Here is a 26,701-nt window from a genome sequence, read left to right as displayed (position 1 = left end):
ACAATGGATGAGCCCCGGAGATCCTCCGGAGGAGGAACAGCTCAACAGGGCGGTGAACCTTCGCTCAAACAGGAAAGGGCAGGTTTAACGTTGCTTCACTTTAACAGCGCTTAATGTATGAGCTGGCCGGGAGGAAAGCAGCTTCACTGTGTAAACTTCAAGGGGCAAATGGTTTTCTCCCAATGATTTGAGGACGCTTTCTGAAACTGAATGCAAAGATCTCCCCTCACTTTGGGTTGGCAGTCACACGGGAACAGGTGTCACCTCGGCGGGCGGAGCTGCCCATTTCGCCCCCACCTGTTCCGGCTCACGGAGTGATGGTCAAAAACTGTGTCTTGCTGGCTGCTGTTTCACTGCTGTCTGCCATTCAGCAGGGTAAGAGACTCGTTTACAGACATCGTACTCTCTGTAGAATGCACAGTGCTGGTGTCTTTTGGACGACCTCTCCCCGCGCCAATGCGAACCGCGAGTACGAGTCAGCCCAGCCTGGGATGTCCCGTCAATGTTAACATCACCTGCTAAGTGTTTCTGCTGCTTCGGGCAGCTTTATTTCCTCTCTCCACGTTGGCCAGATTAGCACCGTGATCATTTTAAGGCTGCAGTTTGAAATGGGGTCCCTTAATAGAGAAACCCGAGGTTTTACCTACACAAATCTTTTGAGGGTTGCAACAGGGGTAAACGAGGCAAACCGCCCTTCAGCTTGTTGGGGGAAAAGAGACGAGGGTACAAAGAAATAAAGTTTTATAGAGGACCTTTGGGTGAATCATAAGTTTAACCCACAGCTGAAGTTTGGTCTCCGTGTCTGGCTACAGCACTATAGGAATTGGACCTGAATGGTCCCACTGGTCAATCATGTGGCCAAGCTAGGTGTGGTAAGAGGTGGTCAATATAACGTGTGGTTTTAAAAGTCAATTAAGGCTGACTTTTAAATTAGACACAAGAAATTCTGCAGATTCTGTAATCTGGAGCAATACACAGCAAGTGCTGGAGGAACTCAGCAGGTCAGGCAGCATCTGTGGAGATTTGAGGGAGACGGATTTAAAGTGACTGGAAGCACTGATGTCAAGTGAAGATTTACTCCCCGATTGCAGTCATTGCTGATCTTTTCACCATCCAAGCGATTGTTTTCCCTGGAGCTGAAAAAAGTTGATAGTTGTTTAACATTGGTGGATTTGATATTGGGGGGCACGGGAAATATTTCCGACGTTGAACCTGAAAAATATCTGCTGTTTTATCTTTGTTAATTACCATAATTTTTTTTTTCTGTAGTGAGTTGTTACAATTCGGAATGTATAATATAGTGTTAGAAGGAGATTAAACTGTAACTCTTAAAAAAATAAGTTGAGTATATATTTGAAAAGACAAGTTTTTCACTGTACAAGTGACAGTAATAAACCAATACCAAATGCAAAAAAATATATACAGGCCTATGGATGCAGAGCAGGAAGTGAGGCTAATTAGCTCCTTCAAAGGGGTGAAGGACATTATGTGGAAAACTATTGATTTGATGGGCTGAATGGCCTTCTGTGCTGTTTTATTCTATCCTGTTTGAAAGCTGGCTGTCACAGCATGGGTTTGATGTTCCCTGGGGTCTTGGAGATGGTCATTTTGCCTCTAAGCTTCAAAACTGAATTTTTAACTATCCACTTTTCCTCACAGCCTTTGCTTTCTAACGTTGACTTCTACTCAGCAAGAAAACAGGATGATCTGGGTTTTTGCAATTTTTTTTTGATACAGCAACTTTCAGTAGAGTTGTTTCCGATGCATTCCACTTAGCCAGTCACTTGTCTGCACTTCCAGTCTGAGGCAAGCAGACTTCTATGTAGGAGCAGTAAAACAAACGGGAATGAAATCATTTCTTCATCACTTCACTTTCAGATACTGCATGATGTATAATATAGTATGTTGCATGGATCTCGTTCCTGTACCACATGCACTCTGCAAGCCACTTATAGAGAGGGAGAGAATACAACACCATTCCTAAGGAATACTGAAGGTATTTTGGAGGGAAAAGAAAAGCCGTAGAGCTATACAGCATGGAAAGAGGCCCTTAGGCCCTCTGTGTCCATACTAGCACCTATTTACACCAATCGTGATTTTCCTCTTGCATCCTCATTAACTACCCACCTACCCCACTGCCAATTTATTCTCCTGTCACCCAACTACACCAGCGGTAATTTACAGTGGCCAATTGACCTACAAGTCAGCACATCTTCAGGATGTGGGGGGAAATCAGAGCATCTGGAAGAAGCCTACATGATCACAGGGAGAATGCACCAGCTCTACACAGATAGCACCCAAGGCCAGGATCAAACGCAGATCTCTGGAGCTGTGAGCCAACAGCGTTAACCACTATGCCACCCGTATGAGGGTTTATCTTTTTTCAGCCAGAGATTCTCTGCTCTGTTGCTATAAGCAAGCTATTATCTTTAAGTGGAAATGCCATTATTTTTTCAACCAGGAATGTTTTAGATCAAATATATTATAGTTCAGAAGGTGGCATTTCTGCCCAATGTGTCTAAACTGAGCAAACAAAGGAGAGACTTGGGCTGTTTCCATATCCCAAGCCTCAGTTTGTAGTCTTGTATATTACTGGCACTTCAAATTCTATTCTAGGTACTGTGCAAGTATGACGAGGGTTTCTGTCTCCCTCACCATTTCGAGTAGTGCACTTCAGACTGACCACAAAGCTTTCTTCTAATCATTGTATCTTCACTCCTCCAGATTTTGACTTCCTTGTTAAGGAGAATAGGTTCTTCCTGTCTAGCCCACTCATAATATTACATATCTCAATTAAATCTCTCCTCAGCCTACTTTATCCTAAAGAAAATAAGCCCAGCTTGGCCAATCAATGCTCATAACTATAATTCTCCAGTTCTGAGTTCATCCTCACAAATCTTTTCAACGCCTTCTTTGGTGCTTTCAGATCCTTCCTTAGTGTAGTGATGAGAACTGTGGGATTTTAGAGGGGTTTGAGGCCAGAAATTATATTTTATTTTCATTTAAAATCTAGTGTCATTACACCTGAACATTTCACTTTGGGTGATTAATAATAGTGGGGAATGTTGTAGAGCAGGTTACTTTAATCATTACACATTATGTTGTCAGAAATTAGCACTATGTGTAATCTACCTACCTCTTAACCTTTATCAGAGTGTCGTCAACAAGGAGTGCCACCTTTTGAAGGTAAAACTACTCCATTGAATTGTTAACTTTAACTTCCTTTAGTTTTGGTGAAGTTTTGCACACTTCACGTGCTGATTTTTATTTGTTTCACAAGTGAAATCAGAGAGAATTCCTTTGATGAAAATATTGTGATCAAAATTATAATCTTAAAGAGTATCCCTGGTAGAAATCAGATGATTAGAAAAATTCTCAGTTATTGTTATGCTCTAGGTTTGTTTTTCGCCTACAAGGCAGCTCCTCCAAAGAGATCTTTGGCACTTAATGTTGAAATAGATTTTAGACTTCCTTGTTACTTGAGCTATTTAGACCAGAAGGCTCAGTTTAAATTCTGATCAACATTGCAGAAACTTACCCCATTTGGAAGTGGACATTGACCTCAACTCAGAGATGGCCAACTTGCTTGGTAGGATTGGTGATGATCACAAAATGGATCTGGTTCATGGAAAACTTCAGTCTATTTTGCTTCAGTTAAAGTTTAGAAAAAAGTTATTACTCCCATTATATTGTTTACCTGAGTCTTCAATGAATCTAAGGGCTTCATTGCCTTGCATGTAAAATTATACCTTAATCTTCCTATATGTGCCTTAAAGTTTTCTTTCATAAATTTTGGCTTGTATTTTCTTGTTTCATTTAGTGTGCTGACATACTTAGAAAGTAATGTTAGGGCTTAATCTTATCTGTTTATCCTAATGTTATGTTATTTAAGTTGCCTTTCAATTTATCCATTCTTTCCCCATGAGTTAGATGTTTAACACAAGGGAACAGCTTCCCCAAAGCTTGAATGCTTCCCCAAATTATGATACAAAGTGCATTGAAATTTTTTTTGATATTAGATGAAGAACAGTTGAGAAGTCCATCAGACAAGAGGTAATGGTGATAATTCATGGTCCATTTTTTTTATCCTGATCTCCAGTGAGGTGCCATATAAAAGGCTGGTGTACAAGAGCTCATGGTATTAGGGCAAGTGTGTTAGCATGGAGTGAAGATTTATAATTGTATAGAAGAAAGAGGGTCTGAATAAACAGGTCTTTTACAGATAGAATGAAATAACTAGAGGAGTGGTCCTAGGATTGGTTCTTGGCCTCAATCATTACAATTTATATTAATGATGTGGAGGAGGGGGCAGAGTGTAAGTTATCCAAATTTGACGATGACACAAAAGTAGGTGAAAAGGCATGTTGCGATGGGATGTTTGGACTCTGCGACAGCATACAGATAGATTGAGTAAGAAGGCAAAACCTTGGCAAATGGAGTTTAATGTGGGAAAGTGAGAGGTTATGCAATTCTAAGAGGAATTATTAGATTATTATCCAAATGGGGAAAGACTGCAGGTGAGCAAAGTATAGAGGGGTCTGGGTGTTCTTGTATAGGAATCGGCATAAGTTAATAGGAAGGTAAATGGTATATTGGTCTTTATTGCAAGTGGGTTGGAGTTCAGAATTAGGGAAGTACTGTTACAATCTTACAGGGTACTGGTGAAGTCACACCTGGAATATGGTGCATAGTTTTGATCCCCTCATTTAAGAAAGGATATACTGGCATTGGAGGCAGTCTAAAAGAGATTCACAAGGCTAATTCCTGGGATGGGAGGGTTGTCCTGCACAAACAGCTAAAGAAATTAGTTCTATCTTTTCGGAGTTTGGAAGCATGAGGGGTGAGCTTATTGCAATATATAAGATCCTTAGTGGGCAATGCAGGGTAGATGTCAAGATGTTTCCTCTAGTGGGAGATTCTGAAATGACAGGACATTGTTGCAAAATAAAGGGGACGGTCATTTAAAATAGAGGTACATAGGCATTTCTTCACACAGGGTGGTGATGGTCTGAACCTGCTTTCTAGTGTTTTGCAACTTATTGCACCGAGCATCATAGTGTTAATGATGACATTTGGCGGTCCTTTTAATTGCTGTCCTGGACTTTCTGTTTTTAATCTCAAAAACATGTTCTCCGATTGTTGTCAATGATGCTTTCTCACACCGTAGGAGAGCATCCTTGTGTGATTCTACCTTTGATTCATTTCTCCCCCACTCCTCTTTCTAGAAGTGTAAAACCACTCTTTAGCATCTTTTTGGAGACTGTTAACTCCTCGCATGATGATTAGGGAGTGATCCCATGACCTTCACTGTGTAGTTCAGTTACTTAGCTTCATTTGCATACTTATCTAGTTCTTATTGGGTTTGTACCATAAAAGCTCTTGTTATTCCATACTAATTAAGACTGGATGACAGTAGGGGGTTATATTTCACATTGATGGGGTAAATTAGAATGGATTGTTTGATTTTCCCCAGTTTCCGTCATCTTTCACCATCACTTCCGCTAAATGTCGAGATTGAAAATTCTGTGACAGCAGCCTGCATTCTCTCTGAGTGGGGATTAACCCATCAGCATCTCCAAAGAATTATTCTTTGTGAATGAATTTGGATGGCTGACTACTCAACTGTAACATCACTCTCAAACCATGCACTCTCTTCTAGCAATGCCCTTTGCTTACACCCCTTGTGTGATTGATGGTATAACAATCAAGAGTTTTCAGGACCAATATTATAGCCCTCTCTTGCTCCTTGCCATGCAATCCCCTACCAGTGTTTTGCCTGGAATCAGCAACATATAAGGATCAAACCTTGGATTTCCTTGTCTGTGTGGCTCTGTTGTACTTGTTTGGATCAACCTGTAGGCTTGCTGACCAATCCACTACCATGCTGTATCAATATTGGCATAAATTTGAGTAATCAATTACTTAAATTTATGCCAATAGTGGGTTGCATCCACCATGTTGAAATTAGATATACTTCTAACAAGTTAGGCTTGGCAAGTAACCAAAAAAGTAATCCACAGAGGACATGGAGTCAGTAAATATTATGGGTAAAAAGAGTCAGAAAGAAATAACTAGCAGCCACGTATGAAAGTATATCATTAAGTTGTATGGTGATTGATATGTGAGCCAAGTATAAGTAAGTTGCATTTAACAGCTCAGAGTAGCTGTGGATAACTAAAGGGCTTTTAGTCAGCAAGGCAGAACAAATTCTGCATTATGCTGTCTACAAATGCTGAAACATGATCTGATATTGATAATGTTTTGCTGAGACCAGACAAAAGATTTTGCTAACTTTCAACCAAGCACCTTCATCTTTCTCCTTTCAATGAATCCATAGCATGTTGCTATATTAATAAATCTTCTGAATCTGGAGTTGCAGGACATGCTGGTGAAAATGTTGAAGAGATCCAAAGCAAGAAATTCAGAGTGTAACAACGTATGTGTGCTGTACTAATCTGGGACTTGGGTGTCAGATTGTTTTCTTCAGGGTCTGTGCAGTGACATATTGCTGCAATATTACACTGTCGCCACTAGATGTCCTAAGTGGACTGCTAAATGGCAATCTTGGAGCCACTACAGTAGAACATCATTGACCACACTAATTGGATGGCTTATCTTTCCTTAATACTTGCAGGCTGGATCAGTAGTTAGCTACATGCTTGCCACAATGCTGAGTTAGAAATGACCTGGAAAGTACAACATCCCATTGTCTGTCTGTGCTGAATCAGCTTGGATAGATGTAGGAGCAAGCTGAGTGGTTTAGAAACCCTTGGAGAAGGAAGGGAATGCTTTGGCAGGCTTCCTGTTTCTGTTTGCCATTTGATGACATCTGCTGAATGAATACATGTGTTCTTCCTTTTCTGGCAGGTGAAGGGGTGTGGGGAAGGGTGAGAACTGGTCCAGTCTTGCCTGTGGCTTACTTCCATTACCTACACCATCCAAATTGGTGGTACGGTCTGATGCAGAGTTTGGGAGGGAGTGCTGGATTCCTGCACTTTCCTGTGCCATGAGGTGAATTCCTCATTTGGAGAGGAATGTATGCGAAGTGAATACTGGGTGATATCGAACTGCAGGCCAGGAAATCCCAACATTATAATCTTTGTTACGGGGGACATAGCAATTTATCACAGTGCAACTCATCTCAGGCTAATTGAGCTTCTACGGCTATGCACTTAAGTGTAACAACAAAATAGAGCTGACTTGCCTCTTGTTCTATTATATTTGATCTTCAAAACATATGGACTGTTTGTTGCATCATCCAAGATTCCTGAAATCTGCTTCAAACTGGCATTAAAAATGTGCAATCAAGAAGATAGAAAACAAAATATACTTTAATGCCTAATGGATCCTTGGGTTAAAAATTTCATTTGAAAGCTGGTAAACTCAGGATTGCCTGTCAATGGTTGCTTGTCCTAGTAGATAGCTTTGTTATCTACAATGTCTTTCTCTGCCAGAGATGACCCCCGCAGCCCTCCTAGGCAGCTTCAAAGGAAATCTCTCCTCTCGGGTTCGATATAGTTCTGAGCAATGCGGGCTTGGTGAGGTGTCATTAGCAGAGGTCTGGTTCTGCTGTTGGTCCTTAAAAATTAATGACTGGAGCACCACCTTGAAAACAAACCTGAATGATAATGTCTGGAATGGAAGCGCTGCAGTATCTGAATGTCAGTATTCTGCATGAGTCCTGAAGTCCACGTGCACCTGCAGTGAAGCTCTTAGATGTTGCTGCATATCTATTGTAATCGCTTCATATACTATCTTTCCCTGTAGTACCAGTGTAGCTGTGCATAGGTGTTTAAATATGGGATAACTTAATAAACAAGAGTTATTTGAAACATGCTTCTATGTAATATCTGTTGGTAAGCCATGAATATTCTGTGACTTTTGGTATTGTGTACAATTTATTTAGAATTTTGTTATATCTCAGAAATATAATAATGTTTTTTAATTCCATTGTTGATGTGCCACTTGTTTGCTTTTTTAAAAAAAAAGAATCTTTAATGCCCCTGAATTGACTTTTCTGTTGTGCACGCAGCATACTTTGCACTGAAAGTAGAAAATGCCAGGAAGAAGTATAAAGTGATACCACCATCAGTTACGGGATCGCCTGACTTTGAGAGAATTTTCCATGCACAGTAAGTTTATTTTTTAGCTTATATTAACAGTTTGTATTAGCTCTGAACTGACCAAAGAACTTCTTCCATTTTATTCCCAAACGATTTTGTTATCAGTCTTTTAATGTTGCTTTAATTTTTTTGTCACTAAATTTCAAAAAAGTTGTAGTCATTGAGTTATATGGCGAGATCATAGGTCCTTCAGCCCACCATGTCCGTGCTGGTCTTTTTACCCATCTACATGAATGCCATGTGTCTGTATCCTTCTATGCCTTGCCTATTCAAGTGCCTGTCCGAATGCCTTTTAAAAGCACCCATTGTATCTGATTCCATCATGTCCTCTGGCAGCAAGTTCCAGATATCAACCTCTCTCTGTGTAAGGATCATAGAAAGTACAGCACAATACAGGCCCCTCAGCCCACAATGTTGTGCCAACCTTTAAACCTCGCCTAAGTCTATCTAACCCCTTCCTCCCACATATCCCTCTATTTTAAATTTCTCCATATGCCTATCTAGCAATTTCTTGAATTTGACCAATGGACCTGCCTCCACCGCTGCCCCAGGCAGTGCATTCTTTCCCTCAGATTCCCTTTAAAACTCCTTCCTTTCACCTTAAAACTATGCCCTCTACCTTGGGGGGGGGGAAAAGATTCTGACCATCTATCTATGCCTCCTCATAATTCCATGCCTCCTTCACTCCAGGGAAAACAAGCCCAGTCTATCCAATCTTTCCATATAACTAAAGTCCTATAATCCAGGCAATGTCCTGGTGAATCTCCTCTGCACTCTCCCCAGTGCAATCACATCCATCCTATAGTGTGGCAAGAACTGCGGTCTAACCAGTGTTTTTAAGTTTGCAACATAATATCCCAATTTTTATATTCTGTGGCCTAAGCTATGAAGGCAAGCATGCCGTATGTCATCTTCACCACCCTAACTACCTGTGTTACCATTTTCAGGGAACTATGGACTTGAGCCCCAAGGATTCTCTGTCCACCAATAGACCCTAGTGCCCTACTATTTACTGTATATGTATTTGACTTTCCAAAATGCATCACTTTGCACTTGTCAGGATTAAGTTCTGTCTTCCCACACTCCTGTGATCTATATCCAGCTCTATGTTCTAAGTGTAGTTGTCCAAAATTAAATATCAATTTAGCTTTATTAGCTGTAAATACATTTTTTTTAAAGTTGAATAATTAACAGGGTTTTTAATGTGACAAATATTGCTGGGGAAGAGCCAGATTGGTAGCACAAAAGCGTTCTGGCATTTCACAACTGTGTCCAATTCAGCAATGCAGCCTTAAAGTTCCCAATGACTCTGGCCAAGATATAATAGGTTTTAGGATAGGGAGGGATTAGCATTTAAAAAAAAACAATTCAAATTGTATACATCCCCGAAAAGAGTTATACTTCCGCAAGTCACCTGCTTTCTTGTTAAGAACAAGCTCTCTGATATATTTTCGATTGTGCAAAGCAAATAATCAATTACATTTTCAATGTTCTTTGCCTTCCTTCTTGAAGGTATTCAGCACCATGGCAACTTTCTGCTGTCTGTGCACATTCCTGATTAATGAGTCTCGGCTGTAAATTCTATGTAGCTGCTTAACTGTAGAGCACATCGCAACTGAGCTTGATGCTGTTCTGACAACATCTTCACACACACACGTGTCAAAAAATTGGATCAATTTGTGCCTGTTTTCAGGCATTTAGCATGCAAATATTGATTTTTACCTGAAGCAGAACGTACTGGGGATGATCTGAGTGAATTCAAGACCATTGGAAAATTGGACTGGGCACTTCAGGATTCACACTAACATGTCTGACCTTTGCTATTACATATTTGGCAAAGAATCTTTCATCCACTACCAACTGGAAACGGACCTCCTATGTTGATAGAAAAAACGTTGTGTGACAGTCACAAAAATAAGGAGTAAAAGAAGATCGCCAGTGAAACATAGTCTCAGTTCTGAACTCGATATATTGCACTCACCATCTGTCAGCCACATTTTGCAAACTCGTTGTTGTTTGCTCCATTAAGGATTACAGCCTTTTCTATTTTATGTATGTCAGTGCACCATGCTACAATCTCTGCCTCACTGATTATCCTGCATCTCTCAGTGGCATGGAACTCCTTCAGAGTAAATGGTCATGTTGGGCTTGATCACACATGCAGGATTGGTGTGATTTGTTTCTCCCACCACTCGCCCTTTCCCTCACTTTCAAGGCAGTCTTTCCTGCGGCTGGTCTATAGCCATCTTGGGAAGAGATGCTTTAAGGTTTCCCAGTGATCAACATGGCAATAATGTGAGTGTTGGGAGGTTTTTGTGCAGCTGTCGCTGGGAAACGCACAGCTCAAGACTACCGATTCTTTCAAGGCAAGAAACAGTACTGTAGTATGATTCAAAGAACTTTTCATTCAATTTAACATTTTGTTTTGGGGTGGGGGAAATATCGAACTGGCACTAGTGTAGCATGCAATAAGGTTTTAGAGTAGTTAATTGGATCCAATCCAATTTCTTGGCAATTGTATTTCTATTTGTGTTGGAGACCAGTTGGTTAGTAGTCAAGGCTGTATCCGGGGCTGATTTACTTTCATACCACCCATTTTTCTGTGTTCCCTTAGACGTAGAAGGAAGTCATTTGGCCCACTGAGTCTATGCCAGCTCACAGAGCAATCCCATTCCACCACCAGTTTTTCCTTACAGCCCGTTCTCCCTACTTTTGTATCAATTCCCACCAGATACTACCTGTCACCTATGCTTTATTGGCAATTTATAGAGGCCAATTGACCAAAACATACAACTTTGGGATGTGGGAGCAAACTGGTGCACTTGGAGGAATAAAACCCATGCAGTCACAGTCACACTCAAACTTCACACAAAGATAACTGGAGGACAAGATTGAAAACAAATCTCTGGTGATGTGAGGCAACAGTTCTCCTAGATGTGCCACTGTGCTCTCTGCTTTACCAGCCCAGCACAACTCAGGCCAGTTACAGGGAAATGATTACTGGAAACTTTAGGAAGGTATTTCGTGGAGAAAACTTGCTAGACATCAGTGAATATTTTGCTTCATGTTGAGGAAATGCAGATTGTAATGTTAAACTGTTCAGCAATAGCTTGCTTTCTGTATAGTGAGTTTATCGAGGACAACATATCTTGAGGGGCTTCAGAGAGGTATAATGAAAGAAAAGCTGCCCCGCCAAAGGGCGTCATATTAGGAAGTTTACCAGAGGTTATTGAGGTCACCATCTACCTCAATATGACTTTACACCTTATTGCCTACCTGCACTGCACTTTCTCAGTAACCGTAACACTTTATTCTGCATCCTGCTGTTGTTTTACCATGTACTACCTCAAGGCACTGTGTCATGAATTGATCTGTATGAATGGTACGCAAGACAAGTTTTTCACTGTACCTCGGAATATGTGACAATAATAAACCAACTTAGGTAGGGTCAGGGGAGATTTGGTTTCAAGATGAACTTGGAGGATGTACATAGCGGGATTTGAACAAATAATTCCAGAGGGTGGAGGCCAAGGAGCTAAAAGTGTGGCCGCCAGCAATAGGGTGAATGGAGGAGGGGATGTACAAGAACCCAGAGTTAGAAGAACAGACAGCATAGTTGGAGGTGGTTCCAGAAATGGGAAGACCCATTCCACAAAGGAAGTGGAAGCCAATGTATGTTGATAAGGGTATTGGTGATAGCCAGATAGGATTTGGTGCAGCATAGCATGTGGACAGCAAACTCGACTGTGAAGTGAACAAAGGTTTCACTGATAGATGGGATAGGACTGCAGGTGGAATTAGTTGATCTTTTGTGACGTAGAAGAATTTGGGTGTTGGAAGCTGAGTTTAGGATTGAACAGGAGGTGAATACAGCTTGAAACTTTGTCAGCAGCCTTGCTATTTGTATGAGAGAACTTTTCTTTTGGTTTCTGTGAAGGAAAACTCTATTTTACCAACTCAAAGTAGGGGGGAAATGGTTGGTTTTATTTGCTTGGAGCTGCAATCTTTGATTGCCAGCAATTAACATCTCAGCCCCTTTCTTTGAATTGAGTCATATCAATATAATGATACAGTGCTGGTAAGCAATTTGGAACAACTCTAGGTAACACAAGTTTTAATTTCACAGGAGTATGAATCACTTGTGTGCAACTACACTGTGATGGCTGCATGCCCAAATAGTACAAGCACAATTTAACAATAGAGAATACAAGACTTATCTCTGATAAGTATATCTTTATCATTCTTTTTAAATCTATTTCACATCTACACAAGTGTTATTCCCAGTAAAATAAATGTAGAAGACCTATTCTGATCTGACTGTTTCAAGCGGGATGTGTATCTAATTTGTAATCTTTCAAGGCCAATAATCACCCTTTCCATAATTTTCACCAGAGTGTAGCTTACTGTTGTTATCAAAATAAGATAAGATTTCTTTATTAGTCACATGTACATCAAAACACACAGGGAAATGCATCTTTGCATAGAGTGTTCTGGGGGCAGCCGCTCTTCCGGTACCAACATAGCATGCCCACAACTTCCTAACCCGTACGTCTTTGGAATGTGGGAAGAAACTGGAGCACCCGGAGGAAGCCCATGCAGACACATGGGGAGAACGTACAAACTCCTTACAGACAGTGGCCGGATTTGAACCCGGGCCGCTGGCGCTGTAATAGCATTATGCTAACTGCTACACCACCAATATGTGACAAGTTAAAGACTACCAGCAGTTTTCTTTTGCCCTATCTCGATGCTATCTGTTCCAAGTGGGGTGGTGCTTATGATTAGGGATATTGATATAGTTTGGATTTTGTATTCCTCTTCAAAGCTTAACATGCTGAAAGAACAATCTGGGTAATGTAGGAAGTGATCTCATTTCCCCTCCCTTTTCTTCCTTGAATATGGATGATATCATAGTATTGCTTTCAATACCCTGGTCCTGAGGATGTTTGAATACAAATGTCAATCAAAACATTTCCAGTTAAACTATAGCTGTCACATTAAAAGGGAGACTTGCACTTGTGTGGTGCCCAATTCTTTGTGGCCAATGAACCATGTTTAAAGTGTAATCTCTGTTGGAATACAGCAGCCAATTTGCACACAGCATGCTTCCCTCTAACAACAATGTTGACAATGACCAAATAATCTAATTTGGATAAGGTGAGTGAGGGATAAATATTGACCGGGACACCAAGGCTAACTCCCTAACTCTCTTTCAAAATAATACTATGGGCACTTAAATGCCTTCTGAGAAGGCTAGTGGACTTTGGTCTAATGTTTCATCTGACAGATGGCAACCTCAACAGTGCAGCACCTACTCAGAACTAAATACAGCTGACAAGACATCCATTCCTGATGGTTTGATTATGCTTCATATCAAACCTCAGAACAGCTCCCTTGATGTCCCAGTTGTGGAACTGCCGGCAGAAAGTTGCAGGTTTGTATTCATCTCACCGTTGTTGACTGCCCAGAACAAATCAGCCAGGATTTCTGTTTCTGACTACAATTCAATAAACCCCTCACCTATGATGAGGTCTGCATTAGGGTTAAAAGAATACCAGTTCCATCCTAATCTTCCTCCACCTACATCAAACCCACCTCAATATCCTGATCAGGTGCTTTTAGATCACTGGAGAGTCCAGCCTGTGCCACTAAGAAATTCTGAGAATGAGTCGACACCTTCAGAAGAAGAGCGAAGGTTTGATGGGGTGAACTGTTTAAGCAATTTAAAAGAAATGCCTTTTGTAATTTAATGTTTGTTATATGTTTGAATCTATACAGGCAGAACTCAGTTGAATTCTATCCCCCATTCTTGGTTGTATTATGGAGTTCTGGATTGTTTTTCAATGAAGGTGAGCAGTAACCATTTAAAAGTGACAAGAGAACTTCTCCATCACTCAGACTTGTATATGGCCAGTTTGGTTGCAAAGTATATACCATTAATTTCTTGAGCAGTATGGAGCCTAGGCTGAGCACTTGCTCTTTTTTAGGGGAAGCTTGATTTCTCATAATCTCATATTTCCTTATGACATGGTAGGCCATTTGGCCCAGTAAGTCCATGACAGCTCTTGGAGTACATCCCATCAATCTCATTCCCCACCTATTTCATTGCAAGCTATCTTCTCAGATGCACCCATCAAATTGTCCACTTCTCCTCTATCCACTGAACCACTATGAGTAATTTACAGGGGCCAATTAATCTAACAACCAGCACATCTTTGAGATGTGGGAAGAAACTGGAGCCCCCCCCCCCCAGTGGAAACATCCATGGTCATGGAATGTGCAAACTCCACACAGACAGCCCCGAAGATTGGGATTGAACCCAGGTCGCTGGAGCTGTGAGACAACACCTCTACCTGCAGTGCCACTGTGCTTCCCTAGAGCACCACAGTTGAAGATAAAATATCTCTCAACTATTCCCTTCTACATCTTAGTTTGTCTCTTATTTAGAAGCCCTGCAGAGGGCTGAGGAGACACAACTAGAGTAAGAATATCTAACTTTTCCGCAGTTCACCAAGTGACTTAAAAGCAGAAAATGCTGGAAAAGCTCAGCAGGCCAGGCAGCTATAGTTAATGTTTCAGGTTGAAGACCCTTCATCAGAACTGAAATATTAATGGTTTCTCTTTCCGCAGTTGCTGCCTGACTTCCTGAGGTTTTCCAGTGTTTTCTGTTTTTATTTCAGGTTTTCAGCATCTGCTGTTTTTTTTATTCTCACAAAATGACTTGAAAAATCCTGCCATCAATCCTTGGCCTTCTCGAACACTGTAGGCTGCAGTTCACCAACCTTGGTGGGAGGTATTGGCCATGATTTTCACTCTTGATTTTCGATCATTGATGCTGGATTAAAAATGGTAATGTGCCATTTTTGTGCAGGATTGAGTAAGGTCAGCCTTTATTGCCATCCTAATTGGGAAATCCAGTCCAGTCTATTTAGGATGGAACATTAAGAATTATAAGTCAACCACATTGCTATGAGACTACTCAGGCAGGCCAGATCAGATAAGACCAAACTTCCCTGCAAGTCAGTAATGAACTGGGAATGGTTTTGTCACAGTCTGATGGTAGTTTCATGGCTGTCATTACTGAAGCTAGGCTTTTATTTCCAGATTTATTTAATTACTTGAATTTAAATTCCTGACCTACCAGAGTGGGATTCAAACGCATGTCCTTCTTTTAATGGTGTCGTCCACTGGTGCTAGTCAAGGGACTTAACCACTACAGTACTGCACCCAGTCTTTTATGGCCCAAGGTGTGCAATAGAAAAGGATTTGTACACAAACCTTGTGCAAGGGGCTTTGTTGTTGTCTCCAACATTAGGGATAGTTTGGCAGCTCATTGAAAGGGATGGTGGATCATGAAGGTGAGAGTTAGTTGCAGGGCTGGAGGCAGTCTATGGTGGTCAGTCGGGGTGGGGTTCAGTCAAGAAAATGATTAGGAAAGATAGGTTTAGGAAGAGAAGCAAGAGATGGTCAGTAAGGCAAGCAAACCGTGTGGGGGTGGGGTTAGCCTGAGGGTGGACACATTGAGTAGGTGTGCCAGTGGGCCCAATCAAAAAGAAAGTAGCTAGATAAAGAGGAATGGCTTGGATTCACCAGAAACAGCCAAGGATATAGTTAGCCTTTAGTATCCCTGAGCTTCCATTAACCTACTGTGAGGAAGATGCATTCAGACTGAGAGGGAGCCCAACCAACACATTCTACATTCACAGCATCAACTTCACAAGTGTCTGGGCACAACAGTTATCAGAGTTATACTACATGATTAAGACTACGGGGCCTTTTTAATTATCCCTGAAGCAGAGTTAACTCTGGTTAAGGATTACCTCGATATGCAAAGCAGCCATTACACCATTCAGTTTCACGAATGTGATATCAAAGGGGATGACGCATGTTTCAAGTCACAGCCCATGCTAAGCTGAAGCCATGGCTATCATGGACCTGAGCAAAATTTTCTGAGACATGCTACCTGAATATTTTAGTTTGCATTAACATTCTATCATCTAGTATGTATAAAAGTTGCATTACATGATAGAATTTCCCCTATCACTGAGTCATCTGAGGCCATAATATGGACACAGGATCAGCCCTTGCTTGGGGTTACTGCTGCAGTCAAATAGTCTGTCAAAATTTCCTGCCTTGGCTCACACATGAAGGATAGCCACTGCTGCAAGTACTGGAGTGTAGGTAGTACAAATCCTTTGAGGATTTGCTGCAATAACATTTATATACACAGAAAATGTGCAGAATTGGCTTTTAGCTGTTGGGAGAATATTGTCTCAGTGTAAAAGCTTACAAATAACTTAGACCAATAGTAGCATCCCTTAAAAAGAGATTCTTGCATACTTAAAGGACTGCGGCTAATGTGATGGAGGAATTACTGAGCCCTGGCAGAAATTAATTAACATAAGTGGGTACCATCTTTAACATAGGATGCCCAGCAATGTTGTCATTCTACAGTGCAATTTATTTAGCTCCACAGTCTGTCAGGCATGGCAGCTCCTTTCCGTCATCTCTCCCCAAGATGATATCAGCACTTGGAATATAATCAGAGAAAGGGAGAAAAAGCTACAAACTAAGTCAATGATCTAAAACAGAATTCCTTGTCAACTTGCTCAAAAGCTTCATTACCAATAAAACCTGACGGAGATTCATCTTTAAATATTGTTGGCCACCACACATTTGAGAGGAGATAAATTAGGATGGGCTGAAATTATAATCTAAAGATATGATCTATTAATGGGGTGCTGCAGCACTGTGGTTAAGTTACTGGATAATTGATTCAGCATCATGAGTTCAAACCCCACCAAGGTCAATGGGGAAATGAAATTCAAGCAATTAAATAACAAACTAGCATCAGTGATGTTGATCATGAAAAGTTTAACCAGATTGTGGTTTTAAAAACATCTGGTTTATTACTGTACTTGAGGGGTGGAAAGAAATCTTCCATCTCTCCTCCCCTGGCCTATGTGTGTCTTCAGACCGCTCAATGTTGTTGACTCTTATCTGGTCTCTGAATGGCAATCACTAAGTTCAGGGGCAATATGGGGAGACGATGATACTGGCATTGCCAGCAACATCCACATCCCATAGAATTTTCAGATCTTTTTCAGAAGAGATACCAGATGACTAGAGGATACTGAATGTGATACCTGTATTCAGGAAGGGCAGCAGGGATAAACCAGGTGATTACAGGCTCCTGAGCCTGATGTCAGTGGTAAGGAAATAATTGGAAAAAGTTTTGAGAGACGGGATTAATCTGCACTGGGAAAGGTGGGGATTCAGCAAGGATGGCTGCAATGGATTTGTCAAGGGGAGGTCCTGTCAGACTAACTTGATTGAATTTTTTGTGACTAAGTGCATTGATAGGGATTATTCAGTTGATGTAGTCTACATGTACTTCAGTAAGGCCCTTGAAAATGTCCCACATATGAGACTGGTCCAAAAGGAAGAGTTCATTGCATCCAGGCAACTTGACACATTGGATACAAAATTGGCTCGTTGATCTTTGAGGGTTACTTTATGACCAGAAACCTGTGACTAGTGGTATATTGCAGGGAACCTTGCTGTTTGTTTTTTTTTATATATTTACAATCTGGATGTGAATAGACAAAGTATGAGTATTAAGTCTGAAGCTGAAATCGTAAAATTGGTATTGATTGTGAGGAGGGTAATCTTCAGCTACAGAATGTAAAATGGGCAAAGAAATGGCAGATGAAATTTAATCCTAAAAAACGTGAAAAGCATTCTGAGAGGACTAATAAAGCTAGGATAAACACAATGAATAGTAGGATCTGTATTCTACTACATCAAATACCTTTCTATACAAATCCCACTATCCCGTACTCAGCCCATAGACTTCTATGCCAATAACAATGAATAGTAGAAGTACTGAGGAATAGTGGAACCTTGGTGTACGTGTCCAAGGATCCCTGAAGGCAGCAGCACACATGGTTAAGGTGATTATGAAGACATGTGAGATGCTTGCATGTCTTCATTAGCTGAGACATAGACTACAAGAGCAAGAATGTTATAGCACCACTATATAAAACATTGGTTAGGCCACAGGGAGTACTGTGCATATTTCTGGTCACCATACTGTAAGTAAAATGTGATTGCATTATTGAGAATGCAGGAGAGATTCACCACGATATTTGCCTAGGATTGAGCATTTCAGCTATGAGGAGAGAGTTGGATAGGCTGGGTTTGTTTTCCTTGGCATAGAAGAGGCTGAGGGGGAACGTGATAATGGTATACAAACTGAGGGGCATAGTAGGGTAGATAGTGAGAAAAATGTTCTCTTAGCAGAGATGTCTGTAACCAGAGGAAACTGTAAGGGGTAGGAAATTTAGAAGGGACTTGAAGAATTTATTTTCATTCCAGAGAGTGGTTGAAGTCTGGAACCCATTGCTATTTAGATGAGCGTTTGAAATGCTATTGGCATAGAAGTCTATGGGCTGAGTACAGGATAGTGGGATTTGTATAGAAAGGTATTTGATGGTCAGCATGGAAACAGTGGACTGAATGGCCTGTCATTCACTTGCTCATTGACTCCACTGTCTAAGTACATTGTCAGTTTGTTTGATCTGTCTTCATCTGAGGAATCCTATGGGCATTGGTCACATTTACGAACCATAACATTGATTAGTTCTCAAGTTTAAAAGCAGATAGTAGGGTGTTAGGAATATCACCAGAGAATGTGATCTTGTCTTCGAACTCAGTGGAGTAAAGAAAAAGGCAACAGCAAAAGGTTTGGCTCATTTGTACCTTTAGTGGTATTGACGATGATATTAATGGAATGATGACATGGGTTGAAATTTGGAAATCCACTCTGCGACATCAAGTTAGAACAAAGAGCAGGAACGAAACCATGTACAGCAGGGTGTGAATGGGGGGAGATGGTGTGGCTGGAGAACAGTTGGCAGCACTGCAATAGCTCAGAGTAAAACAAAGCAAAGACTAGTGGGTTAGTGGAATGCAGACCAAATAGCTCAATTTCTTGCATTTCTTATTTTACCTTGGAGCAACCTCTTTAATAAACGTGCAGAGAAAGTATAAAGAGGAAAAATATGATTTTGTTCCTGAAATTGGTATTGTGATGAATTAAAACATTTCGCTCTCTGGAACATTTTCAAATCTAGGAAGACTAATAGGATTCTTCCCCCCACACCCTCAAGAAACACCCATTCTTGCTCTCAAATTTTCGAAAGAACTTGAACTGAGGGCCATGGGGAACTGGTACAGAAGAGCAGTTGAGGCCATGAGCATATTAAATGTCTGGGCAGGCTTGAGGAGCCTACTCCTGCTCCTATTTTCTTGTGCTCCTTCTCTCCCTCCAGCTAGGTTATTGGTGAACAGGGTTCACTAAACCAACAGTAACAAAAAGTGGCCAAAACTGCATATTATACTATTTTCATTCAATGAGAATGCTGGCAAATGGGATAAAAATGTATCACTAAGTAATGTGGTAACCAGTCATAAATTTAAGGTATTTTGTGATGGAATACAGGAAGTTCCTCTCTTGTCTGCACCATACCTGGCATTGGAACATGTTATTACCAGCACCTGTTGTAAGAGAAGTGCTTCATTGCAAAGCTACAGTATCCCTAGCATTAATGCAAAAAATTCCTCTTCCCAGATGATTGACATCTGAAGTAGGGGCTTCAAATTGCTCTGAGTGAAATTAACAATGAATGTGTTAATATATCTGTATAATATATTGCCATTATTTTAATGAGGAACTTGCCCAAATGAGATGTATTTCTTCTTTCAAAAAGACCAGAAATTTCATGGCACAAATTAGAATGTTCATTAGTAGTATCACATGGCAGAATTTTAGCCTAAGGATCTGCTAAGGCAAATAAAATGGATCATCTGGGAAGGTCTAATTCCAAAAAGTGTTTTTATAAATGTATGAAATCTTCATTAGGAGTTGAATTTTTGTTTTACCAATAGTTTAGTGTCAAATGTATTTGATTGAATTTTTTTGCTTAAAAGCTCAGTGGATTTTATTGAATATCCTGTTTTATTTACTACTTCAACACTGGAAAATTTACGTACAACAGCATCTTGCATAGCACTTAACACTAAATCAGCCCACAATACTTCACGTCAGTGTTATTAAACAAAGTTTGACGTAGCCATGTGTGATGAGCAAAGGAGTAGGTTTTGAGGAGCATCTTGAGTAAGAGAGGATAAGGTTTGGGCCCTTGAGATCTGAAAACATGGCTGCCAATTGTGGAGTGATTTAATTTTGAGGGTAATCAAAAAGTTAAGAGTTGAAGGAGCATAGAGCTTCAGTAAATTTGCAGACTTGTGGCAATGATAGAGATGGAGAGACAAGGCATTAGAAAGTTAGAAATTGAGGCTTTATTTAACTGGGAATCAATGTAGTTATTAAGCATGGGTGTGAAAAAGAATTAGTGCAGTTCAGGACACTAGCAGCAGAATATAGGTGCCCTCAAATGTATGGAGAATGCAATGAAGGATGATGGGGTTGCAGATGAGTGAAGTCTGAAGGGTTTCAGCAGCAGAGGTGGGGGAGAAAGTCACGTGATGTTGTAGAGATGAAGTCTAAGTGGTCATCTTGGGGTCAAACAGAGCACCCCTGCTGTGAATAGTTTCAGGTCGTTGCTAGGAAGAGGGATGAAATTGCTTGCTAGGAAATGAATTTGGTTGTAGTGTCTTCGGTCAATGGCCTCAATCTTCCAATACTTAGTTGCAGGAAATTCCTGCTTTGTACTGTTGGATTTGACAGTTTTAAGTAGTTTTTTAAACATGTATACTCTTTAATACATCTCAAGTGGCTGCACAAGGAATGGCCGCTTCCTAGCTTATTGGTTCATCCATCAGGTGAATATGTGTTTTCCCATTGGTTGGTTTTGCCACAGGTATCTAATAGGTTTTCTGATTGGACTATTGTTAGCTAAGGAGTACCTCTTATCTCAGGTATAAAAGGTTAATCACTCTCTTGCCTCCATCTCTCTCTTGCTTATCTCTCTTGGTCTCTTTCCAACCCCTCTTCCCACCCCCCACCACCTGCCCAACCCTGGCCCTAGCTCATCTTTAGTTCCTTTTGTCTTGACTCAGCTCCCAGTAGTGAAGCTAGTGCCATGTGCTCTGTGACTGTTTCTTTGTTTTAAATTTTTCCAATAAAACTTTGTGAAGCACCAAGTTGTTTTCAGCTCATTCTTGGACTCCTGAAAGAACCTGCGGATTCAAAAATAACCGGATCCAACGGTACGGTAATATTTCAACAACTTTCACAAGATGGTTTTGTATAAGTGAAATGTTGCATAAAGCCTTGTTAAGCGGGTGGTCATTTTGATATGAAATGTTACAAGTCATAAACATTGTAGCAAGTGTTAGAAAATGCAATCATGTCTATTGTTTTCAGCCCCCACCTCATTCCAAGTTTTGCAACCCTCCTCTCCCAATGGTTCAGACATCCTGAGGTAAAGTTCCACCACGTTTCAGACCCTCAAAGAACCACATCTAAGTGGCCATTTTTCATACTTGAGCTGAGACACACAGTGTGGGTAGGCTGTCTCACCTTGAGAGGTATTTGCCAGACAGAGGTCTTCATTGGCACATGGATTAATGCACCATGAATCAGCAATTGAGCCCAGAACTTCCACAGAATGTGCAACACAGGACAACACTATGTGGAGCATTATTCAATCAAGCCATCACACAATTTTGGATTTAGTGCAGCTTAGTATGAAGCTGTCAATAATTCAATTTTTTTTTAAAAACTTTCTTTTTCTTAATTAAACCCTTTGCATAAAAGCTACAGGAAACTTTATAGGTTATGTAAGCACATCTAATATGGCAAGCTGATATCCTCTCATTAATAATGTGCTGTCCCTTCTGGTGCAGCTAGGAAACACTACATCTTGCCCCAATTAATTTGTTTGGATGCCAAAATTTATCTTCAGGAGGTGAATGCTCAAATCTGAAGTTTATTACAGCTTGATTGAATTCACCACTACTCAGTTAGTAGTGGTTGAAAGGGAATGAGAGAACAAACAGAGGTTTAACAAGTCACCTTTGCACTAAATACAGCATTGGTACTAATGTCAATAAGTTGTCACATCACCGACTTTTGCATAAGCTACAGTGTAACATTTTGTGTTCAGTTCTGACTGCTGGTACCTATTAATGTAGCTTTGTTTTGTGACTGCGCCACAGTTTGGCTGATGAACAGGAAGAAGTGCTATTCAAGGCCAGATTGTGACAGGGAGTTGATCAGCAGGACACATGGTACAAAACTGAGAGGATGAAATAGACTTCTGTAGGGTAAATAGAAATCCATCATTAGATTGCCAGTTATAACATTCACATTGGAGCATTAAAATAAATGCCAACACATGTTTAAATCTAGCTTCAAAAGAAAGACTTATCAAATTTAATTTAATTCATCATAGGAATTGAATGTAATTCTAAAATTTTAGATATAGGGATGTTTCTGTATGGCTAAGAATTACTTTTGAGCTGGGGTAATGTAAAGTGGGCTTGTAAAAGTTGATGCTTCCACAGAAGAAGGGAAAAATCCTGGAACCTGTGTTAAGTCAGGCAATGTTCATCTTCCCCACCCCACCCCCCACCCCCATTTCTCTCTCGTTTCTCACACAGTCTCCTTCTCACACAAATGCACACATTCTAAGGGAATCAAGTGAGATAGAGATGAGTGGCACTGGGGTAGAAGATTAGCCAGCAATTTAATGAATAGTGAAGCAGGCTGGATTGGCCATATGGCCTACTCCTGTGCCTGTGTTTTTAACTTCTTTCCTCTCTCCAGTCAGCCTCCTCTCCCTTCAGTTTAGTCTCCAAGATGTTGTCAGCTCGGAGGGAGTCTAGGCAGAATGGACATAGCTATTTTGTTTCAGAGACAGGATATTGTCTAGACCTACAGAGATTAAGGTGAATCTGGTCGACCATGAACAGCTTCTGTTGACAAAGCATTTTCACTAAATTGTTACAAAGACATTCCATAGGACAAACATTTTACTTTTAACCATTTCATTGCCATGTGGCATAATTAAAATTATAGGTACTTCATATTTTCAAGGATTCTTGTTCAAATTTTCCTTGACCCGTCCATTTCTACAATCTTCTCCCCACCCCGCCTTTGGTTGGGCTACTGTTACATGGGTCACCCGCACCTCGTCTAAGTTACCATTCTATATGTGAACCTAAAGGGTTAGGCTACTTGACAGTGGAAAGCATCATAGTCTGGCAGAGTCTAGTATTTACCTTGTGTTCATACATAGCAGCATCACAATGAAGTTAAGCTAGTATTGGACTTTCTCTACATCAGAGGCCAGTGCCAAGTCAAGAAACATTAAAACTAGTTGTTACATCCCAATTACTGCCATAAAAATTCATAGTCATTGGACTTTGCTTTGTGATAACTGATACCAAATGGTATCACAGTATTTCAATGAATTGATCTACCTTCATGATTATTAAATGTATCCCAAAAATGCAAAACTGAAGTTTTGCTCATGGATTCCAACAATACAGCAAAATTAATTGATAAAATGCACCGAGTTATGTTGACTTTAATCAGATGACTTTGATTGTGTAAAAAAAAATTATGTTTTGTCTTTTCTTCATTCAGAAATTGCCTCAGTCATTGGTCTTGTCTACCTGTTCAGTCGGTGCATGTACTTTAATGGATATGCAGAATCAACAAAGAGAAGGTATGAGCTTAAGTTCATGGTAGGCCTCCCACCCCTCCCTCAATGCTGTCCCCACTTCCAATTGAGAGGACGGGTATATTGTATTATTCTTATTCACTCATGAGATGGAGCCATCACTGGCAAAACCAGCATTTAATTCTCATCCCAAACTGCTCTTGAGAAGATGTTGTGAGCCATCATTTTGAACTGCTCCAGATAATGTGAAGAAAAATGCTCCCACAGAGCTCTTAGGTGGAAAAATCTGGGACTTTAATGCAGTGAAAAAGAAGGATCAGCAATATATTTCCAAGTTGAGGCAGGGTGTGCCTTGGGGAATTTGGAAGTGCTGATGTTCACATCTCCCTGCTGCCCATGTCTTTCGAGGTAGAAATAGTCATGGATTTGGTAGATGCTGTTGAGAAAACATTGGCAAAGCAATTGCAATGTATTTTGTTGATGTCATTGAAGCTAACGTAAGCAAGTATTGGAAGGAGTGGATGTTTAAGATGGTTGGTGGGGTGCCAATCAAGCAGACTACTTTGTCCTTTATGGTTTTGAATTGCTTGATTAAGCTCTCCCAGGCAAGCAGAGAATATTCCATTACACTCTTGTGATCACTGTTATAATTAAGGAATGAATTTGGCCCAGGCCTGGCAGCAGAAAGGGCTATGAAATCAATAACCAGGTTATTGGTTTTAAATTGCTAGTTGATGGATAAGATGCCAGGACAGTTCAGTCAGGTTCTTATATCCAACTCAAAGGTCGGTTGGGGCCTTAGTATTTCATCTGAAAGATGGCACCTCCTTTAAAGCAGAGCTTCTTCCATATTGCCCTGGAGTGTAGGTCTAGTTTATGACTGCAGAGCTCTAGAGGGACTCAACCCCTACAACCTTCTGAAAGTGAAAGAGTTACCATTTTCCAAAGCCTACCTTTTCCATTAATGGATGCATCTGTGGGACCATATCCAATCCTTTTGTGTGGCCAGAGGCTGTCTGCTGACTTTTCTAATCTGATATTCCCACTGAATGTCCATTGCATAAACATTGCAGCAGGTATCAGTAAGGTGAAGGGAAACCATAACCTTTGTTTTTTTTGCTCTTCCCTTGCTTTGGAACAATAGGGAAGATTTGGTTGTCTGTATTCAGCTCACAGCCTCAACCACTTGCGCACTGAGTCAATGTGAGCTGGGAATGGAAAAAATGGACTATGAAAACATCAAGTGTATTTAAAAATAAATTGTAATTAGACAATTGTGTGATTTTCTTCTCATACAGTTATTTCTGTTTTCAGGCTCCCTGGGTTCAGAATTGGTATAGCGATGCTGCTGATATTAACCAGTCTGAGTATTGGAGGGATCGCGAATTCTGTGTCTGACAAATATTTTGATTTTAACTTGGCTAAAAAGATGAGAAAAATGTTTTTATAATGTGCATGTAGTTGACCCAAAAATACAGATGAATATTGTATGTTTTCTGCTTCAAATATTGCATAACTGAAAACACCCTTTCATGAATATCTGTAACTCACATATGTGACACTAAAATGCAAAATAAAATAAAGTATCCTCAGGTATTTACTCATTTATTGAAATATCATCTGTGCTTTTTGTCTATAAAAGTCATTGCAACACATTGCACAAAAGATACCTGACCTTATTTTGCTTATTAATTTTTTTGGTTGCATTTAGAAGGTGGAACAAGTTGGGGTAAATTAACATTAAATTTAACTTCACTACATAAAAATAATTGGTCCCTAGGCTGTCTCTGTTACTGTGAATACACCAAGTACCCAAAAAACACATGCCTCAATTCAATATCTTTTGTCCTTGCTGCAGTTTTCTAGACAAAATATTTTATTCACTCACACGCACATTGATACAGGTGCTGGCTGGAATCTCTGCAATCTCCAGTTCTATCTGTTGTTCTGTCATAGATCAAGTCTCACGTGTGAGGTTATTCTGTGGAAGAGAAGAGTAGCTGAGACTTTATTGCCTGCCTCATGGTTTTCCTCCTGATCCTTTCCTTTCTCCAAGAGGGGCTCTGACAAAATCTAAAGGATTTCAATTTTAATTTCCTCACAGGATACCAACCAGTCTGTTCCTGCTTGCCACCAGGTGCCTGGAGTGGAGCTTGTATTCTTGTAGAAGTGGCATGGAAGAGGAGTTGAGGCCACCATTGATTAGCCATGATTGTATTAAATGCTGTGACAGGCTTGAAGAGCCTAAAGGCCTACTCCTGCTCTGTTTTTCTTGTGTTCTGGAATCCTTCTGTCTCAGAGGCTTTCCAGGGCAGGGAGTATTGTTCTCACTGGACCAATGCTGACTTTACTCAATGCATGTACCCAGCTGGATGTGGTCCCATACTTGGGGATCATATTCTAGTCTCTGCTAGGTAACTGAGTGAACCACTTCACCTAATGTCCCAAATGGGAATGCTACCCTCTCGGTTAAAGATTCAATCAACTAGAAGGAAATCTGGGTAAGAGGAGGGCAAGAAAACTAACATGCATTTTACAGCAGCATGTAGCATTCCCAGAATGTCCCAAAGTGCTTCAAAATGAATTAATTCCTCTTTGCAGCACTCTCACTGCTGCTGTACAGAAGTTTTGCTCAGAGCAAGACTGCATAAATGACAATGGAAATATGTGGTTTATTTTGTTATTCCTACTGGGATTTAGTGGAAGAATGAATATTGGCCAGGACAATGCTTCTTTCCTCTTCAAATGGTGCCATGGGATTATTTACATCCACTTGAACAGGCAAAACATGCTTAATTTAACATCTCGCCTCTAATAATGCAACATTTCTTTCTGTCATGTGCTGAAGTGTCAAGCTACATTATGTGCTCAATTCTTTCTTTACTTGCGCAGATTCTGGAGAGTAGCTTAAGCACATATTTACTT

General features: G+C 40.5%; 1 protein-coding gene across 1 annotated transcript; it reads left to right on the top strand.

The window, feature by feature from the left end:
• Nucleotides 1–25,390, top strand: mgst2 (microsomal glutathione S-transferase 2). The gene is made up of 5 exons (XM_052009415.1): nucleotides 1–375; nucleotides 8,033–8,132; nucleotides 13,902–13,972; nucleotides 23,740–23,821; nucleotides 25,091–25,390. The coding sequence occupies exons 1-5, from the start codon at nucleotides 318–320 to the stop codon at nucleotides 25,224–25,226; spliced, it is 447 nt and encodes a 148-aa protein (XP_051865375.1). The 5' UTR covers nucleotides 1–317; the 3' UTR covers nucleotides 25,227–25,390.
• The last annotated feature ends 1,311 nt before the right edge of the window (nucleotides 25,391–26,701 follow it).

Source organism: Pristis pectinata, chromosome 2 (genome assembly GCF_009764475.1).
Source record: "Pristis pectinata isolate sPriPec2 chromosome 2, sPriPec2.1.pri, whole genome shotgun sequence".
In the NCBI taxonomy this organism is placed as follows: domain Eukaryota; kingdom Metazoa; phylum Chordata; class Chondrichthyes; order Rhinopristiformes; family Pristidae; genus Pristis; species Pristis pectinata.
The sequence above is the reverse complement of the archived record's forward strand: the minus strand, read 5'-3'. Positions and strand labels throughout refer to the sequence as shown.

Coding starts and splice junctions, on each gene's coding strand:
- mgst2 (XM_052009415.1), top strand. CDS start 318: ATGGTCAAAAACTGTGTCTTGCTGGCTGCTGTTTCACTGCTGTCTGCC. Junction 376..8,032: donor GCTGTCTGCCATTCAGCAGG/GTAAGAGACTCG, acceptor TTGTGCACGCAG/CATACTTTGCACTGAAAGTA. Junction 23,822..25,090: donor GCAGAATCAACAAAGAGAAG/GTATGAGCTTAA, acceptor TTCTGTTTTCAG/GCTCCCTGGGTTCAGAATTG.